This window comes from Rutilus rutilus (genome assembly GCF_951802725.1).
Source record: "Rutilus rutilus genome assembly, chromosome: 1".
Lineage (NCBI taxonomy): Eukaryota > Metazoa > Chordata > Actinopteri > Cypriniformes > Leuciscidae > Rutilus > Rutilus rutilus.
This window is the reverse complement of record NC_140209.1, coordinates 33726083-33742195: the sequence shown is the minus strand read 5'-3', so window position 1 is coordinate 33742195 and position 16113 is coordinate 33726083. Positions and strand designations below refer to the sequence as shown.

General features: G+C 37.3%; 2 protein-coding genes across 3 annotated transcripts in view; both read left to right on the top strand.

Moving 5' to 3' along the window:
* LOC311304609 (vascular cell adhesion protein 1) overlaps positions 1-16113 on the top strand; it is a 660847-nt gene that overhangs the window by 146867 nt on the left and 497867 nt on the right. The gene's annotated exons all lie outside the window — the stretch shown is intronic.
* prkcsh (PRKCSH beta subunit of glucosidase II) lies at positions 1324-11894 on the top strand. 2 transcript variants are annotated; one of them, XM_084418997.1, is made up of 18 exons: positions 1324-1404; positions 1770-1915; positions 2032-2148; positions 2720-2815; positions 2910-2967; positions 4251-4368; positions 4573-4702; positions 4904-4988; positions 5073-5151; positions 5950-6033; positions 6571-6723; positions 6971-7061; positions 7189-7258; positions 7537-7626; positions 8665-8739; positions 10678-10777; positions 10858-11031; positions 11594-11894. In XM_084418997.1, the coding sequence occupies exons 2-17, from the start codon at positions 1822-1824 to the stop codon at positions 11002-11004; spliced, it is 1587 nt and encodes a 528-aa protein (XP_084275123.1). In that variant the 5' UTR covers positions 1324-1404; positions 1770-1821; the 3' UTR covers positions 11005-11031; positions 11594-11894. The 2 variants fall into 2 exon arrangements, with proteins under 2 accessions (XP_084275123.1, XP_084275124.1); XM_084418998.1 differs by having other exon boundaries at positions 1376-1404; positions 1785-1915.

Here is a 16113-nt window from a genome sequence, read left to right as displayed (position 1 = left end):
TCTACAACTCATGACAGTGAACACTATTTAAAATATTTAGCAACCATCTGAAATGGTACTCAGCAAAAATGGCAGTTATGATATGCAGCACAGGCCGCTTTGCTCAACAGTGGCACTTTACTGACCCCTACAGACTGCCATTATTTAGAGACAAACATTCTTATTAATAAGCAGTTGTCAATTAGGCTACTGTATATTATTGTTAAAAATAGACATAGTGGTTTTATTATTTATATTAGCTTATTATTGTATACACTCTGAACCTGTATATGGCCTGTGACTTTTTTCATTTCAAATAAAACAATTAGATTTATTTATTATAGGCTATTAGTATAATGTAAATGTAAGAGTAATGGCACATTTAATACACGTAATTTCACTATTTATTTTACTATTTTAAAAGATGAGAGAGAGAGAGAGAGAGTGTGTGTAGTGGTTTATGAGATATACCAGCATTACAAGACTAGTCGGTTAATTCGGAAAAATGTAATAATTATTAACTAATTAATTAATAGAGTGTGTCCCCGTAAACCACTAAAAAGTCACATTTACCTCATACACCACATATGTATGTGTGTGTGTGTGTGTGTGTGTGTGTGACTAAACCCAACCGTTATGCAATGGGTATGCTATACTGTAACTTACATGTATACAATCCAATATTTCCTCTTACCGTAAATATCACTCACCTGCATGTAACTGTTCCTGTTCCATTCTCGTGACCTTCTCTTTTCCACCTGTGACCATTACTATTATCAGGCCACAGCCATTGGTCAAATTAAACTAATTAGGCTGTAAGACCTGAAACTGTGGGAGAAACTGCCACAGATATGAATCACCCAAATATTACAAACTTAAATCCTTACAAACGTTATTCTTAAGAAAAAAATCACAACTTTTTGTACAGATATGACAAGTTTGGAAGAGCAAATACAACGTTAACCGTCTCAGTCTCTCTGTCTCACTGAGAAAACCGCACGCCTTTCTCACGTCACGTGAACACACTTGTTTTCAACCGTTATTTTATAACATTCCTGTTTTATCATCACACCATATATTTTAACATAATGTTTAAAATTGCGTGATGGGATTAATTCCTGTCAGTATTGGAAGCATAATTTGTCTGTATTTAAATACTGGTGGGACGCTTTTACCTAAATGTATGCATATTGATATATTATACCATATTATCGATGTTTTACACACACACACACACACACACACACACACACACACACACACACATACAAAAAGAGAAATCTTGGAAATCGGTTGTGTGTGTTTTTCAATGACTGCATTACCCACAATGCTGTACTCCGTTACATGAATCCAGTCCACCAATCATATGAGAACACCGCTTATCTTGGTGACGTAACACACTGGGTGCAGGAGCGCTCTACGGAAGTAAGTGATGAGTTACTGTTGTACAATGAATTTTTTTTTTAGGTTTCTTTGACTAATTCTACGAGCGCATATTTAATGTACGCGATGTTTATTAAAACATATCACTTGCTATCGTGATACTGTATTGTTTGTGTTTTAGATAAGTGAGAATTTCAGTATGTTCAGTTGGCCGTGTGTGCGGAAGCCATTTCAAATTGAATTAACTAGGATGATGCGAATAAGACATTTTAAAGACGGACTTATATCATGTAAATGTTCATTTGTTTAGTCTTTTTTGCAAACCATTTGTATGAGAAATATATTTATGATGGGATTAGAAGCTCTGTGTTCAGTTGAACAATACATTGTGTATTTTTTGCTCCAAGGTCACGCGCCTCTAGTGGGAGTTTGCATTTATCCCTCATTTCCTAAGGCATCATGACCTGCATACACCTGCTGTTGACTTTGGTCTTTGCTGTCAGCTTGGGGACACCTGTAGAGATTCAACGGCCACGAGGAGTACCCCTGACAAGTAAAGTCATATCATATATTGCAAATTCTCTATTAAACGTGCACTGGTTTTGGCTTCACTGGCTTAACTTGTTTAACTTGTTTAACTCTTACTTTCTTTTGTTTAAATACCTAAAGAGAAACCGTTTTATGAGGAAAACAAGCCTTTCACCTGTCTCGATGGATCACGGACCATTCCTTTTGACCGGGTGAATGATGACTACTGTGACTGCAAAGATGGTTCAGATGAGCCAGGTATTGACAGAGCTCATTTTTTTTATTTAGTTTATAATTTAAGACACATTGAACTCAAACATGCTTTGCATGACACTCAAAAACAAACCTCATTGGTTAAAAAAAAGTGTGCTAAAAAGCAGAACAAAGTATCTGTACATTTATACATTAATAACTACATTTACAACGTTAGTGAATGTGGATAAAGTGTGCAAAGTGATAAGCCGTAGGGGGCACCAGATAATGAAAATTCGGACCCTCTCTTTCTTGCACAGAACACAAACTTTATCAAACAGGATACACAAGCTGTTCTTTTTCATACAATAAAAGTAAATGTAGACCATGGCTGCTTCTGGTCCCCATTCACTTTCATCGTGTGGGGGGAAAAAACAGTTTGGACATTCTGCTAAGTATCTTCTTTCTGTGCAAGAAAGAAAGCCTATGGGACATGAGGGCAATTACATCACAGTTCATCAGATGTGAGAAATGTCTATCCTTCTTAAGTCTATGCCGGGTAGAAAGTGGTGATGAATTATAGTTTGATGGTGTCATGGAGATGATGTGCATGACAGTTGTTCATGTCTGTCATCAGGCACTGCTGCTTGTCCGAATGGCAGCTTCCATTGCACCAATGCTGGTTACAGGCCCACCTTTATCCCATCCTCCCGTATTAATGATGGCATCTGTGGTAAGATGACTCTGCACCTGGATATGTCTCCTCAGCAGTCTTTCGCCCGAATGGAATTAAATGGCATTGCATTTAACGTTTTTGCTCTCCGCAGATTGCTGCGATACTACTGATGAGTACAACAGCGGAGCCAAATGTGAAAATACCTGCAAGTGAGTTTTGATCCAAATGTAATTGCTTTCCAGGCAGAATCACATTAGGAGTGGTTCACACAGGACACGTTCTTGCACTCCAGTGCATACTCATGCACCAGACGGATGTCCTTGGCCATTGTTCCAAAATGTTAAGATGCCTTGTTAAAATAGTCCAACTTTTCATAGCAGCAGCTCATTTTCAAGTTAAGTGTATATATTAGCAGTATATGGTAAATAGCACGCCTTCTAGCAGTTTTAACATGAATGGTTAGTTCACCCAAAAATGAAATGTATCCCTACTCACCCTCAAGCCATCCTAGGTGTATATGAGTTTCTTCTTTCAGCCAAACACAATCAAAGTTATATTAAAAAATATCCTGGCTCTTCAATCTTTATAATGGCAGTGAATGATTCCTTAGATTTTGAAGCCCATAAAAGCACATCCATCCTTCATAAAAGTACTCCATATGACTTCAGAGGGTTAATAAAGGCCTTCTGAAGCGAAGCGATGTGTTTTTCTAAGAAAAATATCCATATTTATTACTTTATAAACTATAATCACTGGTTTCCGGTAACGGCAGTATGCACGTCGAGTTGAGTGACCTCTGACCTGACACATGACATATGATGTAGCCGTAGCATTAGCTTACGTGAGAGTTGACGGCTCTCGCAGTTCAAACAAATAGGACTGGGCAACAAACTCAAGCTCCTCTTATATCGAAATTTTAGACTTCTAATTCGTGACCGGCATTTCGTTTTGCTTTACCCTCCCTTCACTCTTTGACCGGAACTCGACTCTCATACGGCCATTACTGGAAGCAAGTTACTATTAGTCTATAAAGTTATAAATATGGATATTTTTCTTTAGAAAACACATCGCTTCACTTCAGAATGCCTTTATTAACCCTCTGAAGTCGTATGGTGTACTTTTATGATGAATGGATGTGCTTTTTTGGTCTTCAAAATCTAAGCCACCATTCACTCCCATTATAAAGCTTGGAAGAGCCAGGATATTTGTTTAATATAACTCCCATTGTATTTGGCTGAAAGAAGAAAGTCATATACACCTAGGATGATCATTTACATTTTTGGGTGAACTAACCCTTTAAGAAGGGGTTTTGCAAACAATGTTTTTGACAATAGAAATGTTTTGTATAAATAAATACATAGCACAATTTGTTTTTTTATGAGAACATAGGTTACATAACCACACATTACATTGCTTTACTTTCCCTTTTTCCTTATGATTCAATACAGTGACTATATAAACAAACACATTTAAATATTTGATTGGTTTTCAGGGAACTGGGACGTAAAGAGAGGGAGGTTCTGCAGAAGATGGCTGAGATCACCAAAGAGGGCTTTCTCCTGAAACAGCAGCTCATTGAGGAAGCCAAGAAGGGGCAACAAGAAAAGCAGGTAACATTTGCTTTGTATGAACAAAAATATAAGTCCAGGATTTCAAAATGCTTTGCCCACATATTTGCTTTTTTGGCTCTCGCATCCAACAGGAATCATCCAGTTCCAGCATTGAATTATATCTTGTATATACTGCAGTTTTTTAAAAAGCCATATTGTGTCAGTGAATTTTGGTCAATGTAAAATGCTGTGTCTCTTCTGTAGGTTAAAGTGACTGATATGCAGGAAAATAGGAAACAGCTTGAGGAGAAAGTTGAAGCGCTGAGGACAGTGAAAGAGACTGCAGAGCAGCCTGAGAAGGAAGCTAAAGAGCGCCACCTTAAGGCCTGGGAAGGTGAGTGCAGCTGTTTAATAGTCAAATCAAATGCATATCTCTTTAAACCAGACAGTGTCTGCCCACTACGAAAAAAGTTCTCACGATATTTATATTCATATACCCCCTAAGTAATGACTTTATGGTGTTTTGTTTGCAAGCTCATTTAATCTAAGATTCCTCATTAATGTAAGTCTAATCTGCGTTTTAACTTCATTCCAGAGCAAAAGGCAGCTATTCGCTTGGAGAAGGACAAAGCCAAAATGGCAGAAGCATTTTTGGAGCTGGATGACAATGCAGATGGCTTGTAAGTGCCAATGAGTGTGGTTATTCTCTCTGATTGTGTGTATAGAGAATGGGTGTAAAATAACATGTTGTCTCTGTGTGTCAGTGTGTCTGTGTCTGAGCTTCAGTCCCACGCTGAATTGGACCCAGATGCTGATGGCACACTTACTGAAACTGAGGCCCAGGTATTTTTGCATTTCTCAGTCAAAATGCACCAGCCATTAAATCTCGGTTCCTACGCAGTTTAGAAAAGTCCAGGTCTGGAGAAGTATGGAAAAAAGAAAACAGAGTATGGAAATACATTTGTGTTTCCAAACTATTGCTCTCTTCATTTTTTCTGAAATATAACATTAAGAATTTCTAAAAAATAAATGTGTCATACAAGCAGAGTGCTTTCATGGCAAAAGTTTAGTGATTTTAGTAACACGAATTAATTCAAGGCACACATTTTCATTGCATAAAACTTAATAAATGTGTGTGTTCCAATCGAACCAGCAACAGATAAAGGAAAAAAACTATTATTTAAATTAGACTGTACTTTGATGTTTTCTGACCATGCAACATCCAACCGCATTTACAGTATCAAACTGATGTGCCAGATGTAAATATATGCAGTTTATAATGCATTTTAGGTTTCTTCTCATCATATAAGTGCATGTTATCACTTTGAGAAAACCAATGAAAAAAAGAGAAAATAAAAATATTTATAGATGACTTTACTATGCACCAGAAATAATGCTCTATGAACCATTTATGTTAAATATGATGAATGATTTGTTCTTCTTATGTAAGTAGCTTTGAATTTAAGCGTCTGCTAAATGCATAAATGACATGTAGGATATGGTCTGAAAAAGGTTGGGAAATGGGAGTGTGGAAAAGTACAGAATTTTTAATTGGAAAATGTGTAGAAAATGTGTTGAATGCAATGCGATGGGTTGACTCATTCGCCACTAGTTCTGATTTATGCTTTGTGATTTGTTCAGGGACTGCTGGGAGGAACTGAGCAGGTGGACACATCAACATTTGAGAGTGTTTGGACCAATATTAAAGAAAAGTACCACTCAGAGGTCAGTAGAGAAGAAGCAGGCATGTCATGTTAAGTGTCTTCTGTTAGATAAAGTAAGCTAGTTATTTACACTACCGTTCATAAGTTTGTTATCATAAGATTCAAAAGATTTATTATCATCATCAATGTTGAAAACAGTTGTGCTGCTTAATATTTGTGTCGAGATCTTGATAAATGTTTTTTTGAAGAATAGAAAATTCAAAAGAACAGCATTTATTTGAAATAGAAATCCTTTGCAACAATGTTAAAGTCTCTACTGTCACTTTTGATCAATTGAATGTGTCCTTGCTGAATAAAAGTATTGATTTATTTCTAAACAATATAACCAACCCCAAATGTTTGAACAGTAGTTACTTAGTTATTTTGTACTTTTGTCTTTTAATTTGATAAATTGTATTTCTTTTTTGTTTAATTAATTGCTTGATTATAATAAAATCACCCAAATTTGAGTAAAAGAAAAAAAATCAGTTCTGAAAAAAAAACCCACTGATCTTGATCATAACGCATTTTGAATGTCTGTTCCCCCATTCTCTCTCAGTCCCAGTCTGAGGAACCTGCTCCAGTGGAAACACCCCCAGAAGAAGTGAGGGAGCCAGTTGTAGACAATGAGCCGTACCCGGAAGAAGACGTCTCTGAGGAAGAGGACGAGGATGACGATGAAGAAGATGATTATCATGAAGAGGATGATAAGGTGAGAGGGTATATCACACAGAAAACCTGTGCAAGCATTAACCACAGTGATGTTTACATCCGCAGTGACATTTTGAGTCTTCTATTAACACTTCGCTGCCTGACATTTAACGTTCTTAACCTTTAACTCACGTCCTAAGGCACAATGGCAAAGGTCTTACAACGTAGCGTGTCATAACTCATGCTCACCGTACTGTGCAGGTGTAAAAATACATGTCTTCATTTGAGCGTGGCTGTGTGTTGTGCAGGCGCCACCCACCGTAAGGACTCCAGAAAAAAGTCAAGACGACGAGGAAGCCATGCCACCCTATGATGCGGAAACCCAGGTCCTCATCGATGGTTGGTTCCAACGGCCAATCCGGAGGCTATTTGTTGATGCATTTCAGAGAAATACGACTGTACTTGATCCATTTTAGTCAGTTGTTCTTTGTTTCCTTCTGCTGACCAACTTTTCTCTGGTTCACAGTTGCTCAGAAGACCAGAGATGACTTTGAGGAGGCTGAGAAAGCTCTTCGGGAGATGGACGAACAAATCAGGTTTGTTCAATACTACAGTCTTCCAGGACACGGCTCAAAGAAGTGTGAAATCAAGTGGGAGTGTAGCGAACTGATTTTTCGTATGCACCTGGAATTCTCATTGGTCATTGTATGCGTTTTCTCAACTTGAGATTGCATCACTTTCGCAAAACCTTGCGTTTGTCTCCTACGTTCCTGTGCCCTTGAATTCGATGCATTTGCAGTGTTCTCTGATGCTGGTGTGGGGGGGGGGCCTGCTGCTGAGCACTGTGTTGAATTGTCCTTTGATTGTGTTGCAGAAATATTGAAAAAGAGCTGACCTTTGATTTCGGACCTAATGCTGAGTTCACTTACTTGTACAACCAGTGCTACGAACTTCCCACTAGCGAGTAAGTGAAACTAGCATTTGTTTTGTAATGATATTTTTGTGCCTTGATTAGGGCTGCACGATATAAAAAAAGAAATAATAAAAAAAGACATGTTGCGATATTTTGTTTTTCTGCTATATATATATTTATATGAAATTAGGAATTAGCTCTATTTGGAAAGAATTAATCATCTAGAATGATTGAGGTGATTTTAGGGAGTGAATCTGCATAGAAAAAAATAAACAAATTACAAGCATTAGATTTAAACAAAAAAACAATAGACCAAAGATTCAAATGAAATAAACAGTACTTTAGCCAATGTTTTTCAAGTAAATCTAACTATTCATGTACAGATATTGAATATAATCAAATGTAAAACACTGCTTAGTCTTCTTCACTGTATATATTAAATAGAATTAATCTTTGTTAAAGCCACAAAAGTGATATTTTCTTTGTATTTTGTTGTTTGATTAACATTTGATTGACTCAGACAGCAGCAGGTATAATAGGCTGCGGTTACTTTAAGAGCTAAAACACGGATCCAATACAATGATACGCATCCATTTTCTTCGTCAATTGTTTACTGTGTTTACGAGGACACTCTCCAAGATGGGTATTTTAATATCATTTTGTGTGTATGTGTCTGTTCAAGCACAAATAGAGGTGGAAGTGAACGGAATTCAGTGTTCAGAACAGAAAACAGCGTGCGCGTTCCGAAATCAGTTCTCCTTCGTGTCTTATTGCACTCCAATGGCTTAAAATCGCTTGAATGTTTAAACTGACAGGACCTAAAACACATGCAAATGATAAACTTTCACTCCATGATGGTTAAACTTTGCAATTAATCCGAAAACCACATGCGTACAAATCAACTACAATCCACTTGACATTGCACGTCCTCCAATGCGATTATCATGGATGCGCACATCGCGATATCGATGCTAAAATTATTTATCGTGCAGCCCTAGCTGTGATATTATTATCATTATTATTATTATTATTATTATTATATATTTTTTTATTTTTTTATGTTGACTTGTGTGTTTGGTTTGCCTTCAGGTACATCTACAGACTCTGTCCTTTCAGTCGGGTTTCACAGAAACCCAAGTATGGAGGCTCAGAGACCAACCTTGGGTAAGTGACATTAGGAAAAAAAAAAAAGACAAGGTAGCTTTAGAAGGTTTTGGCTAGTATAAAAGAATGAAAAATTAATAGTTTTATAGCAAAGATGCATTAAATTGATCAAAAGTAACAAAGATTTTTATAATGTTACAAAAGATTTCAAATAAATGCTGTTCTTTTGAACTTTATATTCATCAAAGAATCCTGAATAAAAAACCTGACAGTTTCCACAAAAATATTAAACAGTTTCAACATTGATGGTAATGTTTCTTGAGCAGCAAATTGGTATATTATAATGTTTCTGAAGGGTCATGTGACTAAGTGAAGACTAGTGTAATCATGCTGAAAATTCAGCTTTGATCACAGGAATAAATTACATTTTTAAATATATTAAAATAGAAGACAGGTGTTTTAAATTGTAATAATATTTCACAATATTACTCTTTCTCTTTTTTTGGTCAAATAAATGCGTCCTTGGTGAGACTTTTGAGAACATTCTTTCGAGAACATATTAAAAAGTCTTACAGACCCCAAAAATGGTTGAATTGGTTATTGGTTGATATTAGCAATGTTTTCTTATTGGTATCGATTGATATTTGATATTTAAGTGTTCATGCTCTTTTCCTTTACCTTTGCCACTATCTAACACTCATTTAAAATGAATCTAAATGTTAAATCGCAATAATTTAATAACACTGTTAAATGTAATCTGTTAAATCTAGAAAATCCCATTTTTCATACTGTATATTATGTTGTGATGCATCAGTAGGGGCTTTAGCACCAGGTAGTTATAGGAAGTCAGTTCTGGGAACTAGCCACCAGGAAGGTCCCCCTGAGAACAGAATTTTCCCCTAGGGCCATTTCCCTGGTTGCATTCGCACCACCGGTAGGAAATCTGAAGTGATGCAAGTCACTTTGCGGAATTCAGCAACTGGATGATTGAGGACGGTGTGACCAGAGCTGTGATTTTGTTGGGTTTCGTGATGCTTGAGATGGAATAGATGTATGTTATGCGATTGAAAAAGCAAAAAGGAGGGCTAATAAGGCCGTGTGTCCACCAAAGCGTTTTTTTCACGTGGCTGGCGTGTTTTTTCAATTGTTTTCAATGGGAGCGCCACGTTTTTAAAACGCCATGAGCGTAGCGAGGCGCTGAGCGTTGTTTTTCACACTGAAGCGCCGAGCGCTTGTCGTTTTTTACAGGTCGCCGAGAGTTGAAGAATGTTCAACTTTGGGTAAAACGCTGCGCTCATCACTGTCACTTTTTACCCAACCGACCAATCACAGTGGAGGAGGGGCGGGACTAATACCACACCGACCAACCGCGTCCGCCACATTCTGCTTGCACAACGTCAACAGATGACAACAAGCAGCATAATTACGGAACAAAATCATTTAAAACAAGAGCCAGAGAAAATACATTACATTGTATTGACATTTGAATATAGAATTAACGCAGAAACAAAATATGTGTGAAATGAGATACTAGTAACACTTTCGTGGATATTCCGTATCATAACAAGCAAAAGTGTCTCAACTGAAAAAAACGCAACGCTGGCAAAACGCTCTCAAGCGCCCACAGCTAGGCGTTTCCAGCAGGCTAAAAACGCTTTGGTGGACACACGGCCTAAGAGGCTAAATCTCCTACGACATCTTGCAATGCTACATAGCAATTTACCTGTCGCCTTTGTCTGACGTCCAGAAGACCACAGAAATCTTTTAGACTACAGTATAGAGCTTTTAATATTACCCATTTTACTGGTGTAAGCTTTCATTTAAAGTGTAACATCTTTACTAAGCAGCTAAACACCAGATTGGTAAGGCTTGGAAACCAGTTTGAACCCACTGAGATCAGCAAACCACCTTATAACAGTTTAAACAGTTTTTGCCACCTTATTTGTAATCGCGTGACGTGAGCGTTTTTGACCGTCTTTAATGAGCTCATGTTTGCAGGTCATGGGGAAGCTGGTCAGGGCCTGAAAATAATAAGTACTTGGTGATGAAATACGAGCACGGCACTGGGTGCTGGCAAGGTCCAAACAGATCAACTACAGTAAGTACTAGTTCTTTCATTGCTTCCACCGTGCCATTCATGCTGGGAGTTTTTCTGCTAAGTGTACCTTTGTGTGGTAGGTGAAGCTGACTTGCGGGAAGGAGACGGTGGTGACCTCGACGTCGGAGCCGAGTCGCTGCGAATATCTGATGGAGTTCACCACTCCTGCAGTGTGCCAGGAGCCAACCAACATTGACCTCTCGCCACATGGCCACGAGGAGCTCTAGACTCTACGCTCTGCTTGTTGATGCATGGTGCGCCTCGTACTTATGCATACTTTTTATTTTAGCTGTTTTTAAAAGGCCTGGTTTTTCAAGAGACCTAAGTTATCAAAGTTGTTTTGTTGTATTTTTGAGGTCTTGGTTTTGCCTGGGTGATGACAGTTTGCTGCCTGCTATAAAAGATTCAGTTAGCCTTTGTTTGGGCTGAGTGCAACATCTTGGAGTGAATGTATTAAAACAACTGATTTAATTCTGCCGACAATTCAGTATAAAATGTAGATGTAATATTGCCTTGTTCCACTAAAGATTGCACCAACCCTGTGATCAACAACATTGTTTAATATGAAAACCTCTAACTATCTGGAACAAGTGTGGATGTCTTGTGTATTATATACAAAAGATGATCTTGTTTTGTTCTTAAATGCCTGTGATCTTCTCCAGAATACAATTAGCCTAGCTTGCAAATGTCCTGAAATCAGCCTTTCCATTCACACAGTGAATTATCAATTTATGAGCTCAAAGTGCCGTGCATTGTATTTTTGTTTGTGTGTGGTCACAAATCAATATTAACTTCTCTCTCTTTCCTGTTCTGTAGGTCGTTGCTTAGTGGGAAGTTCTGGGAACTAATGAAGCTTCATTTCCTGTTCAAGCTGTTTAAGAACCTCTTCCATTAGTTTTGGATCAGCTAAAAGAGGCTGGACGTTGGGAGAGCATTAAGTTTGGTAAACTGTAATGTTTTATGTTGTTGTTTGTAATGGATTAATATCTGATCTCTTCACATTCCATGGATAATGTTGAAATAAATTCAACTTCATATCTGAAAAATTGTTGTGACTTGTTGAAAAAAGACCTTAGTTGTGTCCCAAATGACTCACTAAACGCTATATTCTGTGCAATATTTACTCTACCGTGTAAGGTACAGATTTTTTTCAGATTTTGAAGTGCCCATCATTCCACACACATTTTTGTCTGTGAATTAGAGGCCCGTTCAGACCCAGATCGATAATGATCGTTCACTTCAGCACACAATATCGTTTTGTTTATTATAAGCGAGCTGCTCTTTAAAGCAGGATGGATTTTGTGATTGGCTGAAAAAATATCTTTTCTCTGTGCCGTTATCATTATAGCTGTGGTTTTCTTTTATATTTAGAACTATATCTTTATCGTTATAGTTATCCTTGGTGTGAACGGGCCTTAAGTGCATCATCCAGGTATTTAAATTTACATTTTTCTTGTTGGAATTGTCAGTTTGAACACACTACTCACACTACAAAATGGTATCGAATAGGACAAAAGTACTTGTCTTTACTGCAGGAAATGGACAACCAGTTGACTAACTGGGGTTAATGTTTTACACGCTCGACTATGATCTTTAGCATTATCTGTTGCTTACTGACGTTGTTAAATATCAAGCTGTTTATTAACTTTAGACAATGAAAAAAACTGGATAAAGGAATTTTATTTTGTCCTGAATGACTGCAGCAGGGTGTAATGAGCTTGTTCAAAACCCCTCCGGAAAAAAAAAGCACGCACAAAGAAAACAGAGATTCATATCGTTTATTTTTTTCTGGCATGTAAAGTACAAATAATTAAACAATTCCATGAAAAAGTCCTCAAGCGTCTTCAGCTGAAATCCCAGTAATAAATATCCTAAACTAAACTGAAAGGTTTATTTATTTATTTTCCCCTTTGTTGTGTGTTTGTTCGTTTGTTCATGTTTGGAAGTATGAGATTTTTATTCGTGACACACAGACACTGAGATCAGGAGTTCTGCTTTTGATCGTTTTTTTTTTTATTATTGTTGTTCGTTTGTTTTATTCTGTTATTCCTGGAAAATGGTTTCAGAAGAACGTTGCTAAGTAACTCTGTGTCCCTCCTAAATCAACTGACACAAAATACAACTGGTTGAGAAACAGAGTGACCACTGACCCCCTTTATCTAGCTCAGCGCCAGTCGCCTGTCCCATCTCCCCCGCTGCGCCTCCTTAGCCACGTCTGCTAATCTTCGAGCCCAACCCCCCAAATGACTCTATTATTTCCTAGACAGCTCTCTTAGTCGCTTCCACGGCTCTGTATGGCAGCGGGGTGAGGGGTGTTTGGCGAGGGACGCTGAGCCTAAGGCCTGGCTGCGGGACCAGAGCGTAGACCCGCCCCGGGCCCTGATTCACTATGGGGTTCCGAACGTGGCAGGAAAAACAAGACTGTGATTAGATTAAATAATCAAAACGTTTTCATTTAACAAGACAAACAAAACACAGGCATTAAAGGCATAACATCTAGCACACAGCATGTATGTTTATACACTTCAATTAGTTTAATATAGCAGTGCATTCTTTGCCTATGGAGAACTTTTCCCAAATTGTAATTCTAAAGCAGTTTTTTTTTTGTTTTTTTTTTGTTTTATTTTTTTAATCTATTTGTTCCCTTTAAAGAAAAACAAAAAAGGTGTAACCACATTTTGGCAAAATGAAAAGTATTTAAACTTGCAAATATAATGAAATAAACCATAAATATACACAAAACATACTTTCATACGAGGCAATAATAATAATCATAATAATGATAATAAATAGTTTTTAAGTTAACAATAAGTTAAAACTACAAGCTTAAAGTCGCCCAAATAATACAAGTTCATTGGCGCTATATTGATTTTTTTTTTTTTTCAGTTTAAATTATTTATGTTGCAACAAAAGCTACCACAGACTTTTACAAACACAATTAAACACATTTTGATTGAAAAGAAATAATTCTAACTAATTCTAAAACCTGCATACACTGTAAGAACGGCAACTAATTATAAATAATGGAAACAAATATAAGAAATCGTACCCAATAAAAGGAAACAAAACAAAATATTCGACCCACGTGTGTGTCCTCTATGGCAACATCAACAACACAAATACGCTAAGTTAACGTGTGATTCTGATATGTAAAGGAAATCAATAAATTACAGGGAAAATGATATTCTGAAATCAACATGGGCTAAAACCGATGATATTTTAGACGGTATTCCTTTCACGGTCTTTTAGATTTGCTCTTTTCGGTACCATAGACGGCTGTTTGTTTTAGCTTGCATGGTCAGAGCACTAATAAGGGGGCGGAGGAAGGGATAATGGACATTTTTAGAGACCAGAGCTCTTGGTGCTTGTTTGATTCTTCTAATGAATCTGTTAATTAACACTTTTTTTTTTTTTTGCATTTTGTTGTTGTTCATTACATTTGATCCTTTCACTATTCTGCAAACCATTTCAGTGTGACGTTTAATTTCTTTTTTAAAAAATATATATATCTTTTGTTCTCAGTCAATATAAAAACGAAGCACATTGCACTTACTGTTCCATAGGAAAGTTTTTTTGTCTTTTTTTTAAAATGATTATTATTGAAGTTGCTCAAGCGGTGCAGTATGTTTGTTTCCTGCCATTGTCCTTGGCTCTCAGAGGGAATGGGGTAAGTGGTGTAGCTAAAGGGCTCGCTGGGACACTTAGCCAGAAGGACGACGCTAAAACCCACCCCACCCCACCCCACCCCTTTCGGACGCCAGGCACACTACTGGGTTGCGCTGGTCACTGTATCTGTCCCGTTGCTCATTTTAGAGGGTGGACGAATCTTTACATTTAGGATTTTTGTCTCCTCTAGGGCACACCACCGATGAGTTCCAGGATGAGTTGCGTTAGCGAAATAAAAATGTGTTGCGATGTTAATGTGGCGTTGTAAGCTGAGAGAGGTTCAAGGTATATCACAGTTTTTATACAATGGGAATGGAAAGAGTTTAGAGACACTTTGATATGTTATAATATGTGTGTGCGCGTGTAAGTGTGTGTGTGCATGTGCGGTCACACTCTTGCTAAATGTTTCGGACTGACTTTTTTTTTTTCCTTCATCAGTGACAAAGCTAAAATCCCTTGGTTGGTTAGTGCTTGTGCATAGGAGCAAAATCAGGTGTTGACGATATGATGGTGGAATAGAGAAGATATGTGTTGTGGAAATAAACAAGAAAAAATGTAAAAAGTAACAATGGTAGACGTTTGCCTTGTGTGGTGACATACTGGCGAATATAATTCACTATGGATTATTGTGTGAGATTTGATTACATTGATAAGTGCAGCTACATTGTATTATGTCAATTTCTTAACTTTTTTTGGTGCACTGAAAATGCTGAAGCGTTAAGGTGATTCTTCCTTTCCGTCTTTTTGCCGATGCGAGATGAAATGCTCTGGGTGTTCATGGTGTTCGATGTGACGCCATTTTGAGCTTCACTGCACCGTCATTGAAGCAACATTTTTCACTTTAGAGAAACCATAGCGTCTTTTTTCTTGCGTAATGCATACATTTGCCTGTCTGCTGATTCTTTTTTTTTTGTTTTTGAATGTTTCGTAGTTCTGTTCTTTTTTTGTTTTTGTATTTTTGTATTTTTGAAAATGAAATGGTTTCACTGCATGTAAGTCTTAGTCCCCAACCCTTCGATCCCCTCCCTTTACACCGCAGACTGGTCCTCTCTCCCCAAAGTTGAAAACTCTGAAAATAAAAGCCATGCGGTGTGTCCAAAGATTTCCACGATTTAAGAATCTGTAAAAATGTCGCACAAGGTCTTGTTTTTTCCGTAGATATAAAAATATATTAATCTCTAATGTAATCCTTTCAAAGAGATCATTGTCCTCTTTGGCTAACACAGCGTTATTTAGAAAAGCAAAATGTCACTTGATTTGAACACACATTTACATCTTTCAGTTCTTTTCTTCATATAATGTGAAGTTTTGCTTTTTTTTCCCTTTTTTTTTTTACAGCAATGTCTCTCCCCATGGAACGGTTTAGTTTGTTTTATCACAGGGCTGTGGACAGCTTGGGCATTGTCGTTATTTTATCTAAGGAATGTTTCATTTCTCAAAATACTCAAACTATGAGTATTTTGAGAAAAGATTTTATATATTTTTTTTTTAGCTCGTGTGGCTGCGACTTGCTTAAAAGGGCCTTGAGGACACAAAATTAGATTTTATGTTTGATATGTAGCTGTTTAGATATGCAGGGGCTGCTAAAACCGGTTTGGGAAAAGCGAATTATAATGGGATTCCTTTTAGTGAATAGAGCTAAATGTATCTGAGAGGTTATGAAGAGCAAG